General features: G+C 45.7%; 1 protein-coding gene across 1 annotated transcript in view; it reads left to right on the top strand.

The window, feature by feature from the left end:
- norpA (no receptor potential A) overlaps positions 1 to 19,253 on the top strand; it is a 145,818-nt gene that overhangs the window by 36,762 nt on the left and 89,803 nt on the right. Inside the window, exons 8-12 of the mRNA XM_084581641.1 lie at positions 1,206 to 1,259; positions 4,756 to 4,837; positions 5,985 to 6,085; positions 10,421 to 10,478; positions 12,582 to 12,995. Coding sequence (XP_084437767.1) covers positions 1,206 to 1,259; positions 4,756 to 4,837; positions 5,985 to 6,085; positions 10,421 to 10,478; positions 12,582 to 12,995 — 709 coding nt within the window. The remainder of the gene's footprint in view (positions 1 to 1,205; positions 1,260 to 4,755; positions 4,838 to 5,984; positions 6,086 to 10,420; positions 10,479 to 12,581; positions 12,996 to 19,253) is intronic.

Below are 19,253 nucleotides of genomic sequence, written 5' to 3' on the forward strand. Positions count from 1 at the left end.
CGTCCTTCCTGTACAAAAGACTGGTAAACAGAATCCTGTATAAAATTTTACTGGATTTTTCAGTAGGGTATACAGTTTTATTCAATTCTGGTTTAATTTTTTGCAACTACTATGTGAAATCTGAAACAAACAAGATGAACAATGTTTGTAATTTTTGTATTTTTCATTTTATTGTTTATTTACTTATTTTTTTCACTGATCAAACATTCAATATTCGAAGGCATTTTTTCCATATTCATATTTGATTTGTATTCGGAAATTTCAACATTCGTAGACTCCTACTGTAGATTTAAGGTATTTTCAAGGTAATTTCGAGGTATTTTTCCCTGCATTTAGTCCTTATTTTGGTTTTCGTGCTGCATCGTCCTTTAATGTCTTCACGCAAAAACTGCATGTAGGGAAAACCTGGATGTAGCAAAAAATCATGGACTTTTTTATATTTTGTTATAACCAGATTTAACTGCAATTAGAGGTTATACCGTATTGCAGTAGGAAGCACATCACTGCACAGTGTTCTCTATTCTGTTAGTCATATTAGGAGCATCATAGTTACAGACCTCTGCAATGAAGTGTGGCTGGTGCTTATTAAAGGAGTGGAAAGTAGGTAGTATTCAGGGATCACTGATGCAAGGTAGCATTGTTTCTTATGATAAAGCCTATCAGTGATAAAAGGGTGGATAACTGAGCTAGTTGACACAGAATTTCAAGTTTTTGAAGCATCAGGATAAAAAACAATGGGATCACAGAAAGAAACACACAGGACAAGTGCAAATTGCGTGCGGCAGTAGAGGCGAGCACAGCATGTGACAAAAGCAAGGCGATGGCTCAGTCGTCGTGTGTCTAACTGATGCGGGTAACACATAGAAAGGCTCAGAGTACTGGAAATGAACATTAAAAGGGTGGATAACTGAGCTAGTTGGTACATGATTTCAATTTCTTGCAGCAGCAGAATCAAAAACAACGAGGACGCAGAAAGAAACACACAGGACGAGTACAAGCTGCAAATTGCAGCTTGTACTCATACTGTGTGTTTCTTTCTGCACCCCGTTGTGTTTGATTCTGTTGCTTCAAAAACTTGAAACCTATCAGTGATATTTTAGTTCAATTCGCAGCACAACATTTGCTTCCTGTTTTGCACCGCAATCTCTGGTGTGTCATGACTGAATGCCACACGTGTGCCTTGTTTCTTTTGTGCTCCCTCTCAGTTGGATCAAGCTGGGATTCCTGGTGGACCCAGATGGAAAACTGCCTGTTCGAAGGTGGGTATTGCCTGTTCATTGCGCTCGCTCTAGGTGGTCAAACTGATGAAGGATAGCAATTCGGGCTAGTTGGTCTAGATAGTTCATTACGATGCCCGAATGAACAACACAAAGATAGAGGAAGAGGTCTTGGGGCAGCATGCTTTTATTGGTTGTGCTGTATTTGTATAAGATAAGCTACCGTGAGAGTTCTTTGAATAAAAGTGATAGGCACTGCAATGCAGTTTTGGTACACCAGTTGTGAAGTTGACGGTGTATCAGTGCTAATAGTACACACTATCCTATCAGGTTTGTCAGACAAATGGATGTAGATCATCGTATTCGCTTCATTTTTTGCTGGTCCCTTTGTGTTATTCCTATTTATTCACCGCATGAAGTAGATGTGGAGGCCTAGCAAAGGACTACAGTCAAACCTGGATATATTGAACTCGAAGGGGATCGCGAAATAGTTTGATATATCGATAATTCGATATACAGAAATCGACTTGAGATGCCACTTGCGATCGTGAAAAATGATACTGTATTTGTCGCTTAATCAACCCACTCACATAATGAACCGAGCCTCCACTTTTGCCCCCGTGAATTAAAAAAAAAAAGGCGTTCGGTGGCCCATCCACAGTTGATTTATTGGCAGCGCGCCAAGATGCTATGTAACAATAACGTCACGACGTGTTTATCTTTTGACTATACTTTTAATAGATCCTGCGGTGACAGGGAGCGAACTTGGCAGAGTGCCCGTAATGGCTTGATTGCACAAGCCTGGTTCGATTTATCACGCTGTGCTTGGGGCGGGCGGAGTCCACTGCTACAAAATTATTAGAAAGTGACGTGATAGCTCTAAATGCCGTTAAGCTAACAGTGTTAAAAGCCGGTGTCATGATCGCAGCTGACCGCGTGCTGTTCATGCATTTGCAAAATGAGTGTTTCAGGAAGTAGAACACTATTTGGCATGTGCTGTTTGGGCAAGAAAGTCTCTCAAAAATGCGCCAATGACATTGACTGTCTGACACTGCTGCTGTTGTTTACATCTATGTACAAACACACACTGCATGTTTGCATGGCAAAAAGCTCAAGGTGGGCTCTACTCAAGTCGCAGAAAGTTTTGCCAGAATGTTGCTGAATGTATAGTTTTAGATGTCAGTCCATAATGTTGCCTGAAGAATACTGCCACATTTTTTTAAATCACTAGGTAGGTTTACATACTAATGTGAGTTTACCACTTAATTTGTGTCAGCCATTGAGCACCGCACGTAGACACCCGATGTGAAAAAAATCAGTAGTGGTTCGACACTTCTCAATGCGAATATGGAGCGTTAGCTGCGAGTTATTTAGCAGTAAATTACTTAGCTACGCCAGGGAGGCTAGTCGCCGATCCCCATTCCGCAAGCGCGCGGCAGGAAGGAAGACGAGGAGGCTGCCGATGTAGCGGCTCGATGGCAGGGGAGAGATAGGCGGCTGCGTCTGCCACACATGGCTGTGGGTGCATGTGCTTCGGTTCTGCAGCAGCGGGGCGAAGATGATGCACTTGAGTAAAGACGGTATAAGATTCATAACAAATCCATAATATTTAATTCACACTTTCGGTACATAAACAGCGACAGGGACGACGACACCACCCTCTCCTTCGTGCCTCAATTTCATGGGGAGAGAGAGAAAAAGACCACGAGAGCAGGCGTTGGACCGCTACCAGCGAAATCCATGATTGCGTGCAGAAGTGCTACGCACTAAGAGTTGTGATGTGTCAGTGATCACGTGTTCAACGCACATAGAGGCAATGAAGACATGCGGTGCAGAGCCATGTGCGATGGAGGAAGATGAACATCCAGCTGTGGTCGCTTGTAGAGCGGTGGGGCTTAAGCTTGGCCACAGCTGGACAATGGGCCTAGCCAGGGCAGTGAAGCTTTTGCTATCAGCCAGGGTTAACCAAAGCTAAACCGCAGGCAATTTTTTTCCTTGAATTCCATAATTGGATCTTCGCTATCATCGTTAATCAGGGAAACTGAATGTTATTCACGGCATTCGTTCACGGCGTGAGCATGACCTGCAGTGGCGTCGCAGTACGTCGTGAAGTGGCACAGATGTGATGAAAGACTTGCCGAGATATTCTAACTGGAAGGTTGTGGCGGTTACAGCTTAGCACGATCCACTTCTGCAGGGCACCACAGCGCATGCAGTGATTGCCTTGAGCGAGCTGCATGCATCCCAGCAGCGCGCACATCTGCCACATCGGCGCCGATCAGTGCGCGCGCACTGACGGCGGCACCCACTGTATCGGATCGCACTAGCGCTTGCTCATGGGCTGCATGCGGAAGCAGATCACACTATGCTATGCCATGACGACTATAAATCCCCATTATCGACATAAACAAAACATCAATACAGAGAAGTTCATGATTTGTTAAGTTCATTTTTCTCAGAAAAGAGATTTTTTTTAATTCATAGATTTTTCGGACTGTTTTATTTTTTGGGCCATTTTCTGGATCTCACAGAGTCCGAAACATCTGTCGTCAACTGTAGTTCATGTCATTTATGCTCAGCCTTTTCTTAACTTTCATGTGCTGGTTGTCTTTTAAGATCGCCACAAGTCTTGTTTTGTGTTTTTTGGTCTCATCGTCCTATCTTACCTAATTGTAGCATCACACGTCTATAAAAGCCGTGGTGTTTTTCATCGCCCTGTACTGGTGTCTCGTTTCGTCCAGTGTCTGGTTTGGCTATGAGAAATGCCATACTGGAGGGCTCCGGAAATTTTGGCCACCTGGTGTTCTTCATTGTGCACTGACATTGCACAGCACATGGGCGGCTTGCTTTTTGCCTCTATTGAAAAATGGCCCCCGCGGCCAGGATCCAATTCTGCATCCTTGGGCACAGCAGTCGAGCGCCCTAACCATTGCACCACTGCAGCGGGGTTTTCGAGTGTCTGCTGCAGTTTTTATTCTCCTGATATCTTACTAACTGACCTGCACACCTACACATCTACTGCTGTGCGATGTCAGCGCACGTTAAAGAACCCCAGGTGGTCGAAATTTCGAGAGTCCTCCACTACGGCGTCTCTCATAGCCTGAGTCGCTTTGGGACGTTAAACCCCACAAACCAACCAAACCAGCCTACACATCTACCCTCCTAAATACATATTCTTCTTGTTTCTTGAGTGAACTTCAAGGGACCCAAAGAAATAGTTCACCTAACTGAAACGTCATTAAACTGAATATTTACGCGTGGAACATTATAGGACGCATTTTTGGTCGACATTGTGAAATGCAGTTTACAGAGTTACGTTCACAAATAATATACACAAAGTGCATAACAGTTGCTGCCTTTCTCATTTTAAGAAATGTAATCTATGTTTGCACGGGGTCTCTTAAGGTCTACGAAGTAACAGAGCTGTCCAGAGACCCTGCTTTAGTGCAATTCCTTTGGCACAGTTTGTTGCCACGCGAAACTGTGCCAATTTATCGCCGCAGCTGCATCACCTTTCTTTCTTCCTTTCTTTCCCCAGGATAGCGCAAACGTTTGCCTCGGGCAAGACCGAGAAGCTGGTGTACCAGTGCATAGGGGACGTTGGACTGCCCAGTGGCAAGGTGGGCAGTGTTCTTTGTTCTCATGCTCTGCTGTTTCAAGTCCCCTTGCATCATTGTGCGTCTGCATTCGAAGGGAACGACAATAAATACTATGACATGTTTTTTAATCTGTAGTTTCAGTTTTACGTTACTGGGCGATGTACCGATGAATGTGAGATCGAGGCATACAAAAGCTGCAGCGTGATCGCTGCTTTGTCGTCTTAATTCACTGTGAACTCTTACAATAAACTGCTACAGACTAGAATAACTTCTGAATAAATTGCATGACTGGACAAAGAGATGTTACATTGCAGTATTTGTGCACCTACCATTTTCTGTTCCAAAATGTGGTAGTAGGTGTGAGGTTAAGAAATGGGAAGCATGCAGAGTGGGTCAGAGAAATAACTCGAGGTAATGACATTCTAGTGGAAATCTTGAAGAAATAAGAATGAGCAGGACATGTAGTGCAAAGAGAGGACAACCAATCGTCGCTAAGGGTAACAAACTGGATTCCAACGGAAGGAAAGTGTAGCAGGGGGTGGCAGAAAGTTAGGTGGGCAGATGTTAAGAAGTTTGTAGAGGTCAAGTGGATGCAGCTAGCACAGGACCTGGTAATTGGAGGAGTATGGGAAGGGCCTTCGCCCTGCGGTAGGTAAAGTCTGGCTAATGATGATGATGATCGTTCGTACACCACTGGAGATCTCACACCCATGTTGCAGCCATTTTTCAGCAACCTTAAAAAAACTCTACGGGAAAAGAAATTCAATTACCATTTCTTTCTTGAGCATGGCCGATTTGTGCGTGTGAATCCATGCTTACTAGTTTTCTTGTGCGTAATTCTAAAGCAGGAGCCTACCAAAAAAAAACAGCGGTGCCTCTACCCTTTAGAAGCGACCTCTACAGTCAGTGTTGTGTTGTGCTGGTCCTCTTTTGGTCCAAGCAGAGAGGGAGGGAGCGGTTAAGAAGAGGTATGAACTATTGTACACTTTCTACCCCCTTTCCTAATGTCTTCAATACTGCATAAAAATGCAAAACAAAGGGCTCCAATGTAGGACTGGTGGCGTTTCAGGTTAAACATGCTTTGATCATTCTCTGCAGTGTAAGTGAGCAGTAAGGGCTTGGCCAAAATGTTTGTGGCTGGCTTATTTATTTGAGGCTTGTGTTCCAGAATGACGTCATTGAGCCCAAGGAGTTCACCTTGGAGAAGTTTCAGGAGTTGTACCAAAGGGTGTGTCCCCGCAATGACATTGAGGAGCTCTTCAACTCCATGTAAGCTGCTGTTTCTGAATTTTTGTCACAAAATGAACAAAAGCACCTGTTTTTAAAGACGGGAGGGGGGGGGGGGAGTAGATGGTGGAAAAAAGGTTGCGGGCGATTAAGGCCTGTTAAGTGCCTCACTAAATTTTCTGATAGGTTTGATAAACTTGATAAAACACTAGAAAGAAGTGTAATGGGAGGTTACGAATAATTTTACAGTGCTTAGTAGGGCTGTATAACCGAGGTCTTGTTCTGAAGATGTTTGTATTCATTGGTCACCACTCGGGAAATGGCAATGCAACGTGCTTGACATAAATCAGCCTGGTTTTCCACATGATGGGCAAGCATAGATTGTGCCCGCAGACAATTACTGTAGGGAAAGAATGTGTGGGAGGACAAGAAAGACATGTAAAGAAACTCTGAGCTGCCAGCGAGCAGTATTGATCATTATTGTAAAAGAGGTGACATGGATAGCTGCAAAACTGCATAGCAGTAGTTTTTTTTCCCGCGTGTATGCAGTAAAGCAGAGAAACAGATTACGACTGGAACTTAGTTGTTGACGTCTCTTGTGTTGTTGGTGCAGTCCCTGTAGTTCTTTTTTTTTTTTTTTTTTTTTGCTGGCACGTTGTCATTGTTGAGCCTGCCTACCTTTCCAGTCACATTCTGCTGGTTCTGCTCTTCCTCTTTTGCCTTGTTGTAAATTTTGCTCTGGCATTGATAACATTGTTTTGCAATCTTCAAAGTGCTCCCCTTAGTGGGTTGATGGTTTCAGAGCTCATTGCAGGTCTGCATGAATAAAAATAATAAGTAAAAATCTAGAAACAGGCTTCTAAGATAGTAATTAAAAGTGGAATTGGGTGAGTTTATCGGTTTCCATGGTTATTTCAAAAACAGTGCTGCCGAACATAAAAGAGATGGATGCTCGTACACACACAAACACACTCCACAACACTGAACTTACATACAACTATGTTTATGAAAAAAAAATGTGCATCACCTCCAGCTTGCCCATTGTCAAGTAGTGCTCATGTCAGTCCTGTAATTGCCCCGTGGTCGCATGTGTGATTCCTGCCAATTGCTCACCACTTATCCAGCAAGATCACTTCCTAACTAGATAGCTAGGTCATGGAGGATTGACTAAAAATGACGTTAAACTGTATGACAGTCATTCGATAGAAATGACAATAAATTTTCCATGTGGCAGGGGCATAACTGCTTTCCTCAACATAAATAAACATGTATATGTACATACATGTATAAATGTACATGTACATGTAAATATGTATATATCGAGGTTTGCCTCTAAAAGTGGTGCTCATTTTTCCTATAAATGCAGCTGTAAATTCAGTACATACCATGTGTGTCCTTTACCATTTTTACAGTGAACGTAGTATAGTTGGAGTGTGGTTTGTTTTTGTATGAACTTCAGCTTGAGCAGTGCTGCTTACGATGTGCAGACGAGACCATTGATTCTGCGGGGAAATTCAATCAAATTATGTACAGCTAGAAGCAATATGAAAGGGAACACGGGAGCTCGTGGCCTCCACTCTTTCAAATGCGCTGTCACCGACAGGTGATAAGAATCAATGGTAAAGACTTATCCAAAGTAAGCTTGGTCGGCTGGTCTTCCCGAGCATACCCTTGGTGCCACCGATTCTCGTCTTGCGTTGGTGGCAGCGCTTTGCAAAGCGCGGAGGCCACGCACTCCCGTGTTCCCTTTCATATTTATTCTAGCTGTACAAAGAGTAGGTGAATTTCATATGATGATTCATATTCACTCATGTCTTGCGCATAATTGCACAGCAGAAATATGCCAAGGAAAACCTGATGTCTCTTACCCCTTTACTGAGGTCAATGCAAACAGCATTTGAAAAGACCCATTTTCGCATTGATTCCATGTACAGCTTATGCATTGCCATTGGGCGGTTGTAGGACACCACTTTCTTTGTACCATAGTGCTGTGGGCCTAAAAGGAGAGACATTAAACAGTTTTTAAAGTATGAGATTATCCTTTTTGGAAACAGTGCAAATAATGACAAGGACGACAGATGTAGATGGCACAGGTGCTACATCTTTGTCATATGCGTCTTTGTTTGCACTATGCTTCCAAAAAAGTGTTACCAACTAGCCAAAACTATGCTTCTGATGAGACTATTCTGCTTGCTCTCTTCATGTAGCTTGTGCTGGGATTATGGTCAATTTTTTCTACTCCCGTTCTTCCTAGACCGGCTTTGTTATCTCTTCTTTTCCCTTGAGCTGCTCTTCTGGGGAGAACCCTCAGGGACTTTAATGGCCTTGTTCTTACTTTCTCACAGTGGGCTCTCAGAAGTTTCATTTCATTTCATATATTTTTCCCTAAAGGCCCAAGGGCATTACATAAGGGGGGAGCAAACTCAATATACAATGCGAACAAGAACAGGAAAACATTAAAGCAACAAGAAAAGAAAACAGAAACAAGAGAAATAATGCAAGGATTAGACGAAATATTATTAAAAACAAAAAGAACAATATACCATAAGTAAATGACGCCGAAAATGTTATACAAATTTGCATGAGAAAAACGCTTTCACGAAACTGGTGAAACTTGAGCCGGTTGGTACATCATCGATGGCAACGTCAGCAGAACTACAAACACACGTAAAAAAAGTCAAGACAAGGTAAGCGCTGCCTCCCCCGCGCGCCCACAATACTGCCGACGTCATCAGCGATTTCTTCACGAAAGATGGTCGTTTAATTTTATCCTGAATGATTTGCGATCAGTGCATGATACGATGGTGTTTGGCAGGGCATTCCACAGTACTATTGCGTCCGGAAAAAATGAAGAATTTAGGGCTAAGGTGCGACAGTCGATACGTGCAATGCTATGATTATGGTTTAGGCGGCTAGATGTCCTGTGGGGGGGCTGTAGCTTTGCATGTCTCGTACGGGGATGATAATAGAAGTGATGTAGAAGACATAGGCGAGATATGATATGGCGTGACATGAGCAATGGATTGGCGATGGATTGTCTCAGTGCTGTGATACTGGTTTTCTTTGAATAGCAAGATGTTATAAATCGGATGGCGCGATTCTGCACGGCTTCAAGGTCGGTGGCGAGATACGCTTGTGATGGGTGCCAAACGGAGGACGCATATTCTAGTTTGGGGCGAATGAAAGTTATATAGGCTAGTTGCTTTATTTCCGGGGATGCGGCCTTCAGGTTACGTCGCAGATAACCGAGTGTGCGTGAGGCTTCAGCGCAAATGTTTTGAATGTGGGTTACCCATGATAGTGATGGTGTTAGGTGGAGGCCAAGATATCTGTAGGATAATGCGGGGGTAATGAAAAGCGAGCCAATACTATATTCATGCTGATTCACAGTGCGTTTCCTCGTGAAAGTCATGGATTTACACTTGCTAATGTTTAAGGGAAGGAGGAATTTATTAGACCAAGAGGCGAGTGTATTAAGATCAGATTGAAGCAAACATGAGTCGTTGGTCGCCCTAATCTCTCTGTATATGACGCAGTCATCCGCAAAAAGACGTAATTTTGATTTTATATTGCAAGGGAGATCATTAATGTAAATTAGGAATAGTAGCGGTGACAGTCCGGCGCCTTGTGGGACTCCCGATGTTACATTGGTGAGAGGTGAGTGGCTATCATTTGCGGAAGTGAACTGCTTGCGTCCTGAAAGAAAATTTTCAATCCAGCGGATTAGGTTGGCGGGAATTCCTAGGGGTGAGAGTTTCTGAAGTAAATGACTGTGGGGAATGCGATCAAATGCTTTGGAGTAATCGAGGAATATAGCATCTATTTGAAGGTTATTGTCCATGGATTCTAGTAAGTCATGTATGAACTCAGCAAGCTGTGTTTCACATGAGAGATGTTTTCTAAAACCATGCTGTTGAGGATAAAAGAAGTCGTTAGATTCGAGGTGTGCCATTAGGTACGTGGATATAATGTGTTCGAGAAGTTTGGATGGGACACTGGTTAGAGAGATAGGACGGTAGTTGGATGCTGATTTGCGGTCACCTGTTTTGAAAACTGGAACGATTTGAGCGATTTTCCAATCGTCCGGTATTTCCTCCGATTGGAAAGACTGGGTGAAGGTTAATTTTAGTATCTGTGACGAGGTTTCCGATGTGTTTTTCAGTAGTTTGCTATTGATATGGTTAGAGCCTGTCGATGAAGACAATTTTAGAGAATCAATGAGGTTACTGATACCGTTTGCATTAATCTGGCCATTTGCATTAAGTTGGCTGTAAATGTGCAACAGTAGAGTGCGAGTGTCTCTAACTGCTCTCTGCTGTCAGTGTTTACCGCCATGACGGCCGGCTGCAATGTGCCCTGCTTGTGTTGTCATTTCAGAACAGAGGGCAAGACGGATTACATCAGTCTCAAGCAGCTCATCACATTCCTCAATGAAGTGAGTGTTTTCTTTGTGCATACATGCTTGAAGTGGAAGAGAGAGCAAGGGTTGTGAACAAAGGAGGGAGAAACACCATTCTGGCTGTGTCCTCAACAAGGGGTTCCCGTGACCACAGATGCATTCTTAATTTCTCTAGTGGCACTCGGTCACTGCCGGTTGCTGTCTGCATGAGGTTGATAAAAAAAAAGTTGTGTCTATATGTGATTGGCTGGCAGGAACTGGCGTCACCAGATCAGAACTGACAACTGTACATTTTTATTAGAGCTGCACAAATAGCAAAATTTTGAGTGTGAAGTCAATTCAAATTATAAAAACTGAGTGCAAATAAAATTGAGTATTCTTTTAATATTTTAAGATATTTCCCAAATAGGGCCTAGTAAAATTACTGGGGAAACTTTGTGCAAACCATGGCCAGAGAAAAACAAATTTATTAGGGCTGTGCAAATAACAAATTTTTGGGTGCAAATTGGGGAGAATAAAAATTGGTTGCAAGCAGAGTATTTTCCTATAATGTTGAAAATTTGTAAAGATAGTTGAAAATAAAAAGACGTTTTTTCACAAAACGTAGGTATGAAAAAAAAATAGAGATAGATATCACAAAAAAACATTTCATTTTCACTCATTATCAGCGTGATATGTCATACTGTAAGGCCTACCGGATATTGAATAAAAGAAAAAAGCAAGTCTCAAGCAGTAATGCACTATTTGCAATTATTTATAACAATTGTTGTCAATGAAAAAACAAGGCTAATGTTACCAAAGTTTGACTTAGTGTGCACATGCAAAAGGAAGCTTACTGAGTTCTGTTGAGAAGCATGTTGTAAAGTGAACACTAGAGCAGTGATGTCAGTGGTCGATCAATGGCTAAGCAAGGCATTGGCAAAGTGCAACAAACAAAATAGCCTGCCAAACAGACAGAAGAATGCCTGCAGAACCATCCTTTGCCTACTTTTTTACGACACCTAAAGACAAAGCATTGGTTGTGGAATGCTGGCCAAAACGCAGCATTCACAATGATACATAACCCACTTAGCCCTCGATTCTGCTAGACTGCAAGCCCCATTGGGGGCCTAAATCACACAAACACCATTGCGAACCGTGAAGGTGCAAAGACGAAATCATGCTGTTCAGGTGCCCCAGCATGCGCGCCTCACTGTATGCAGTGCAGTTGCACGGGCTAGCTTTGAGCCTGACACTTTTGCCTTATGTATTTTTCCTCTCTGCAGTGACCTGAGGTGTGTAGATTTTAGGTTAAAAATCGAGAGCCATCAGAGCAGTTGCCGCAAGACAACCGCTGAGGCACATGCAGGCTGCAACTTCGTCCCCTTACGCTGTCCTCTTCAAGCCAGGTCGCTTGTGTGCACATGCATGTGGTGATCAGAAAAGAGAGGATCGATGCCAGTCAGGCTCATATCGGAAGGTACAAAAAGATACTCAGGACAAACAGGAAGGCGAACACAACAAATGTTTTGTTAGGAAAGAACACACATTTACATTATACAACCCTTTCACATGATAACAAGTCAAGAACACTTGCACAGACACATCACAATGGAAACAACAAAAAAAATCGGCCAATAGAGGACTAAACCCTACCAAAAATGAGTCCCTCCTCCACCCTTGAGCGTACAGACAAGATTACGAATTATCCAGGAACGAGACCTCTTAATCAGTTAGCATAAAATAAGGCCGACTTGCATGTTGCGATTGTTTTTTTGTTTTTTTTCGGAATGTTTTGTTGTCACTTTGGATAAACTATAAATTTGTAATTTTTGGGCATTTAGCAGATTCATGAACTTCACTTTCACTTTTTGAACTAATTTGCGAATAGTTCGAAAAGTGAAATACAGATGAGTCTAATCAAATAGCAAATATTATTTGAAAACTAATCAAAATTTGGATATCAGCCCACCCCTAATATCTTCATAGTGCTTGTGTCGTAGCCTCTAGACATCTTTGGGGAAACCAACAGAATGACCCTCAGATATGGATAAAATTAAAAAGTGCTAGCTCAAAGAAAAGTTTTCATGTGTCTCTTAAGGTCAGAAAGATGCTGTTGTGCCAAGACAGGGGCCATAATGGTGTGATCTTTGTGTGCAGAAACAACGTGACCCCCGGCTCAATGAGATTTTGCACCCCTTCTACGACGAGAGGCGAGCACGCGAGATTGTGGCCGCCCACGAGAACAACCCGGACAACGTGCGAGAGGGGCGGCTAAGCCAGGGGGGCCTAGTGCGCTACCTCATGTCGGACGAGAATGCGCCTGTCTTCCTCGACCGGCTCGACATGTACATGGAGATGGACCAGCCGCTCTCCCACTACTACATCAACTCCTCGCACAACACGTACCTGACGGGCCGCCAGTTTGGGGGCAAGTCCTCTGTGGAGATGTACCGCCAGGTGCTGCTGGCTGGCTGCCGGTGCGTGGAGCTGGATTGCTGGGATGGCAAGGGAGAAGACGAGGAGCCCATCATCACACATGGCAAGGCCATGTGCACAGACATCCTCTTCAAGGTACGCCACCTTAGCATTGCTGTCGGTCGAATGATCTGTGTTTGGAAACAGTGTGGTACCAGTTTACGAGAATCCAAACTAACACACAGAATCCACACATTAAGTATTGCAAAAATTCAGAAAGTTGGCTCCAACATTACAGTGACATATGTTAGGAACTTCTACAGTATTCTGAGACATTTGTTGGTAAGGGCACCTGCAGGGTTTGAGGCTTGAAGATGCACAACTACTGTTCTGATCTTGACGAGGATGCAAAGGTGGGCCAGGTCCATAATTGTCTAGCCCAAGTTTGCTGTGCAACCAACGCTGCTTGTCTCATCAGTGTGATCTTTTTAAGTAGCCAACTGGGTGATGATAGGAACTGCATAAGCTTTGAGTGCTATGGCCGGGGCTTCTCAAAAGGACTACCGCAAATCCACGTCAGTGCCTACAAGGTTTCCACCTTTGGACCAAGCTCACTTAACACTTCTTCGCTTTTCCTGTGTATTCTTTCATCGCTGCAATCTCCTCCCCAGTTTTGCTAATGAGCTTGTCCGTAACGGCTTCGAGCTGCGCAGTCCAGCTGAACAAGTCTGGCTTTTCTTCATGAAGAGGGGATGCCATTCCCTGAGACTGTCAAGAACTGGGATTCCTGGCACCATTAAGTTCCTGCATAGTCGTGTGGACCTTCTTCTGGTTGATAACCCCTTGCTAATCTGGGACTCCCAGGACCTCAAATTGTTCTGGCAGTTCACATAATGTTCTTCTTGGTAGATGTCAATGACTTCTTCTGTAATATTCCTCGGAGTGATGTTCTTGTGGCTCTTATCACGCAGTGAGCTTCCAGAGCAGGTGCGATGTTCCAATGGATTTATTTCTCGAACATACCGTATACACGCGTGTAATGGCCGTACGCATGTAATGGCTGCACCCCGAACTTTAGAAAGAAATTTGGGAGAAAAAGACTGAAAAAATTTGCCGAGTAAAAGCCGCACCATGAGTTTCAGGAAGTTGGGCAGTGCCGTCTACTGTGCGGTGCAAGAAATACGGAACGTTTTGTGGTTACTGCTGCCAGGTGGGGCCCAAAAATCGAGTGAAAGCCAAAATTAAGCATAAGGTTAGAAGTAGAATTGCCAATAAGAATTAAGAACAAAATATTTGAGAAAGTCGAGCATGGGGGCAGCGGCCACCACCTCCGTTACAAAGGGGGCGCTCCTAGCCGCAGCGATGCCCGCCCGTTACAAAGGGTGAGGCCAGCAAATCCAATCCAATCCAATCCAAGTCTGTTTGCTCCTTTGTTTTACAGCCATTTCCTCGATCGCCCAGAGCATATCACGTGCGATCTCGCAATCGGAACGCATCACTGCCCTGATTTGTTCTGCGCTCGTGAGCTGAAGATTTTGAAGCTGAAGATGCGCGGCAGCAGCTTCACGCATCTAACACGGACTTGGCCGTCATACCTGGAGGCATGACCGGCATGCTTCAGCCGCTGGACGTCTCCATAAACCGCCCTTTTAAGTGTGGATTTCGCCGTGCGTACAGTGAGTGGATGGCAACGGCCCTCCACCAGAAGACTCCAACCGGCTGACTGAAACGGGCATCGCTTGTGGCCGTTTGCCACTGGATATTCGAAGCGTGGGCCACGGTTTCGTTCGAGACTGTGGAAAAAAGTTTCAAGGTGACAGGGATATCAAACAGGCTAGACGGTACGGAGGATGACCTCATCTGGGACAAGGACGAGCCTGAAGTCCCGATGAGTTCGGAGGAAGAGGAGGACGACGACGAGGAGTGATGTTTTGGACACGGGACGAGCCTGAAATCCCGACGAGTTTAGCGGAGGAGGACGAGGAGTTTTTTGACAATAACAAAGGCAGGTACCACCGCAAATAATTTTTTTCGCTGTCTTTTTTCTCATGTAATCGTCGCACCCCCTGATTTTCACCCCAATCTCGGGAAAAAAAGGTGCGGCCATTACACGCGTGTATACGGTAATAATGTTGGGCCCCTGTTTGTTGAATCTGAGGGCTCATTTCTTGCTCCGAGGGATGGAGTTTCTATGGGCTCTTGCACTGCAACACTTTTGACACACATTCTGAGAGGAAGCGCCATAATACTTAATGAAGCAATTGCCAATTTTGATGCAAGTTTCTTTATATTGCCGCATGCCTCTCTGAACAGAGGAAAAAGAGGACGAAACTGAGTGTAGTGCGTGGAACTGTTCCGATCAGGGATCACTGCCTTGTACTCTTTACATTTTCTGGTGGAGCAGCCAGGTACGATTACCCTTTTTGCTGAGTTCCATCCCTCCAGGGCAACCGAGAGTCACCACGGATTTGACACCGGTCTACCGCATTTCCAGCCGCCGCCTCCAAGGTCAGTCGCCAGAGTTCGGGCCTTTATCCTGCACGCCTGTGGCCAACATGCATAGATCCAACAGGAACATAGTGGCTAACGGAGAGAGTTCATTCCAGTTCGTCATCCTCCAGTCTCGAATGCCACCGTCCTTCCATGGCGAGCTTTATGAGGATGCTGAAGACTGGCTGGACCAATTCGAACGGGTCGCCAATTACAACGGCTGGGATGAGCAAAGGAAGCTCCATAATGTGTACTTAACTCTCGAAGATTCAGCGCGGACATGGTTCGTGAACCACGAAACGACGTTATCATCATGGGACCTCTTTCGTCGCCAGCTGTTGCCGACCTACACCGCCATCGAACGAAGAGAGCGTGCGGAGTTGGCGCTGCAAACTAAAGTATAGGAATGTACTACGAGTATATGATCCGCCTTTTTAGGCGTGCTGATCCAAATATGTCAGAGGAGAAGAAAGTGCGCCACCTAATGCACGGAGTGAAACAAGAGCTATTTGCTGGGCTTGTGCGCAATCCACCTGGCACGACATCAGATTTTCTAGCGGAGGCCACCACGATAGAACAAACACTTTGACACAGGGCTCAACACTATAACCGTGACGTGTCCACCACGTCACCGGTCGTCTATCTTCCAGCTTCAACGGTTCTGATGATGCATTAAGGGAGCTTATTCGATCTGTGCCCAGAGAAGAGCTGAGATACATGCAGCTACAGGGTGCAACGTCGTCGTCGAGGCTTCCATCACTCGCAGAGGTCGTTCGTGAGGAAGTTAGACAAGTTGTCCCCGAACCGTCTGTGCCTAGTGTGCAGACACCACCACCGAGTGTGCTGACGTACGCGTTCGTGCTTCAGCAGCATACTCCGTGCGATTTTCCAAGAGCGAACACCACTGCGCTTCATCCAAACCAGCACCATAGTGGGTACGACTCTCCCAGAGCCAGAGTGAACACCCCTACTGTGGATGCAAGCCCGCGCGGTCCTCCTCTTCTAGCCGAGGCACGGTTTCAAAGGACCGACGTCTGGCGTGCACCTGACAACCGGCCCCTTTGTTACCACTGGGGTGAGGCTGGTCACATGTGTCCGTACCGCCGCGCTAGACTTCGTGGCTTTCATCCGCGTGCACGATGTCCTCGGAGTGGTGAACGACCGCCCGAAATCGAGGAGTACCTGTCAGCTCATACGGATCCCCCAGACGTCCCACAATACGGGTCCCGTGTGATTACCTCTTCCCGTTATCGTTTTCCAAGTCCATGTACCTCTACATACCGCACTGGCCGCTCGCCGAGCCCCCGCGCCCCAAGCCTTCGGGAAAACTAGAAACAGCGACCTGCGGAGGTGAGGCCGCTGACGAGCAAACTGCCGAACTTCCTCTATTACATTTATTACAAGATAACGGCTATCAAACGATGTCATGTAACAATGAACCTGAGTGCGCAGCTTAGGACATAGTAGTTTCTATCGACGATTTTCTCATTACCGCTTTAGTTGATACAGGGGCGGACTATTCAGTTATGAGCAGTGGGTTAGCCAAGAAATTGAAGAAAGTTTTAACCGAGTGGACTGGGCTTCAGCTACGCACGGCAAGGGGACACCTTATTACCCCGGCTGGAAGATGCGTTGCGACAGTTGCAATTGATGGATTTGTTTATGTTGGCGACTGTTGTTCTTAACAACTCTTCGCGAGATGTCATACTCGGCTTGGACTTCTTACTGGCTAACGGTGCGATAATTAATTTGCGAGAATCACGTGTGACATTCTCGCCGAGCCAAGCCATTGCGAGATCTAGCGTCGACGGTTCATCAACGCCCGCCTTACATATTACAGCTGTTGACGTTGCGATCCCGCCAAGGTGCAGCATTATGGTCTTGGTAGAAAGTGACTCACCATGCGACCGCGACGTACTGGCAGAGAGGAACGTGGGCCTGCTTCTTGAGAAAGGGATCTGCGCTGCAAGAGGACTTGTTCGCTTGCAGGACGGTTGTGCGGAGCTCTGGATTACGAATTTCGGGACCGAGTTTCAGCACATTGCGAAAGGAACGGCCATCGCGTATGTTGCCGACTTTATTGAGCCAGCGAACATCTGTACTCTGGCGCCACCGTCGCCAGCCGGATGCGATGTACTCGACATTTTATCAACTGTGGACATTAATTCCAATCTATCGGTGGTTGAGCGGCGGCGACTCCTAGAGCTCCTTCAGGATTTTGCTGGTTGCTTTGCAACGTCTTCGAAAGTTGGGCGCACCCCAGTAGCCAAACACCGCATTATGGTTGACGCGGAGACTAAGCCGATTTCACAACACCCATACCGCGTGTCGTCAACGGAACGAGAGGCTATTCGAAACCATTTGCAAGAAATGCTTACCGACGACATGGTACAGCCGTCTACCAGCCCCTGGGCTTTGCCTGTAGTACTGGTGAAGAAAAAAGACAACACCTTGCGTTTCTGCGTCGATTATCGCAAGTTAAATCAGGTAACGAAACGGGACGTATACCCGCTCCGGCGTATCGACGACGCATTGGACCGGTTACACAATGCCAAATATTTCTCGTCGCTTGACCTCAAGAATGGCTACTGGCAGTTAGAAGTGGGCGAAAGGGACAGAGAGAAAACAGCTTTCGTCACCCCCGACGGCCTTTATGAATTTAAAGTGCTTCCTTTCGGTCTCTGTTCTGCGCCAGCAACCTTCCAACGAATGATGGACACCGTTCTCTCTGGACTGAAGTGGCAAGCGTGCCTAGTGTATCTTGACAATGTCGTCATTTTCGCGGCTAGTTTTGAGAAGCACCTCGACCGGCTGTGAATGGTACTACAGGCGCTGCGTTCAACCCAACGGACGATAAAACCACAGAAATGTTCTTTCGGATTCCAGGAGCTCCGCTTTCTTGGCCATGTTATTAGTGCTGAGGGCGTAAAACCGGATCCCGACAAGACTGCTGCTGTGGAAAACTTCTTGCGCCCAACCGACAAAAAGTCCGTTAGAAGGTTTTGGGAGCTTTGTGCCTATTACAGACGTTTCGTCGAGAATTTTTTAGTGATTGCCGAGCCTCTTATGCTTCCTACCCGAGACAATGTTCCTTTTGCATTGCAAGATGATAAAGAGGATGCCTTCAACGAGTTACGCCGGCGACTGCAGGCCGCCCCGATACTTGCCTACTTTGATGAAAACGCTGCTACGGATATTCATACCGATGCCAGTAATTTTGGACTCGGTGCCGTTCTGATTCAGTGGCAAAATGGCACTGAGAAAGTTATCGCTTACGCGAGTCGCTCCCTTTCAAAAGCAGAGGCAAACTACTCAACCATGGAAAAGGAATGTCTCGCTGTAGTTTGGCCGATAACTAAGTTCTGACCCTATCTTTACGGCCGCTCTTTTAGGGCTGTGAGCGACTATCATTCGTTATGCTGGCTGGCCAACCTCAAAAGACCCCTCTGGACGGCCTGCAAGGTGGAGCCTCCGTCTCCAAGAATAAGACATTACAGTTGTATACAAGTGCGGCCGTAAGCACAGCGACGCCGATTGCTTGTCGCGTGCACCAGTTGATGCTGCCCCTCCCAACAGAGAAGACGATGACTTACCGTTTCTTGATGTAGTCACGACCACCGACATGGCCCAGCGTCAACAGGCTGACCCCGGTTTACGCCCGCTTATTCAGCATCTCGAAGGCCTTGATGTAGCTGTCCCACGTGCTTTCGTATGGGGTTTATCCTCCTACAGCATTCGCAGCCACGTCCTATATAAGAGAAGCTTTCAGCACAACAAGGAAACATTTCTTCCGACCTCCGGCCAGAAATCTTGCACGCATGCCATAATGGGCCTTCGGCTGGTCATTTAGGAGTCACGCGAACATTAGCACGCATTCGGCAAAAGTGCTATTGGCCTGAGTTGCTGCCTTCAGTCCAGCACTAC

This window comes from Amblyomma maculatum, chromosome 10 (genome assembly GCF_055883805.1).
Source record: "Amblyomma maculatum isolate TAMU_Amacu chromosome 10, ASM5588380v1, whole genome shotgun sequence".
Taxonomy (NCBI): domain Eukaryota; kingdom Metazoa; phylum Arthropoda; class Arachnida; order Ixodida; family Ixodidae; genus Amblyomma; species Amblyomma maculatum.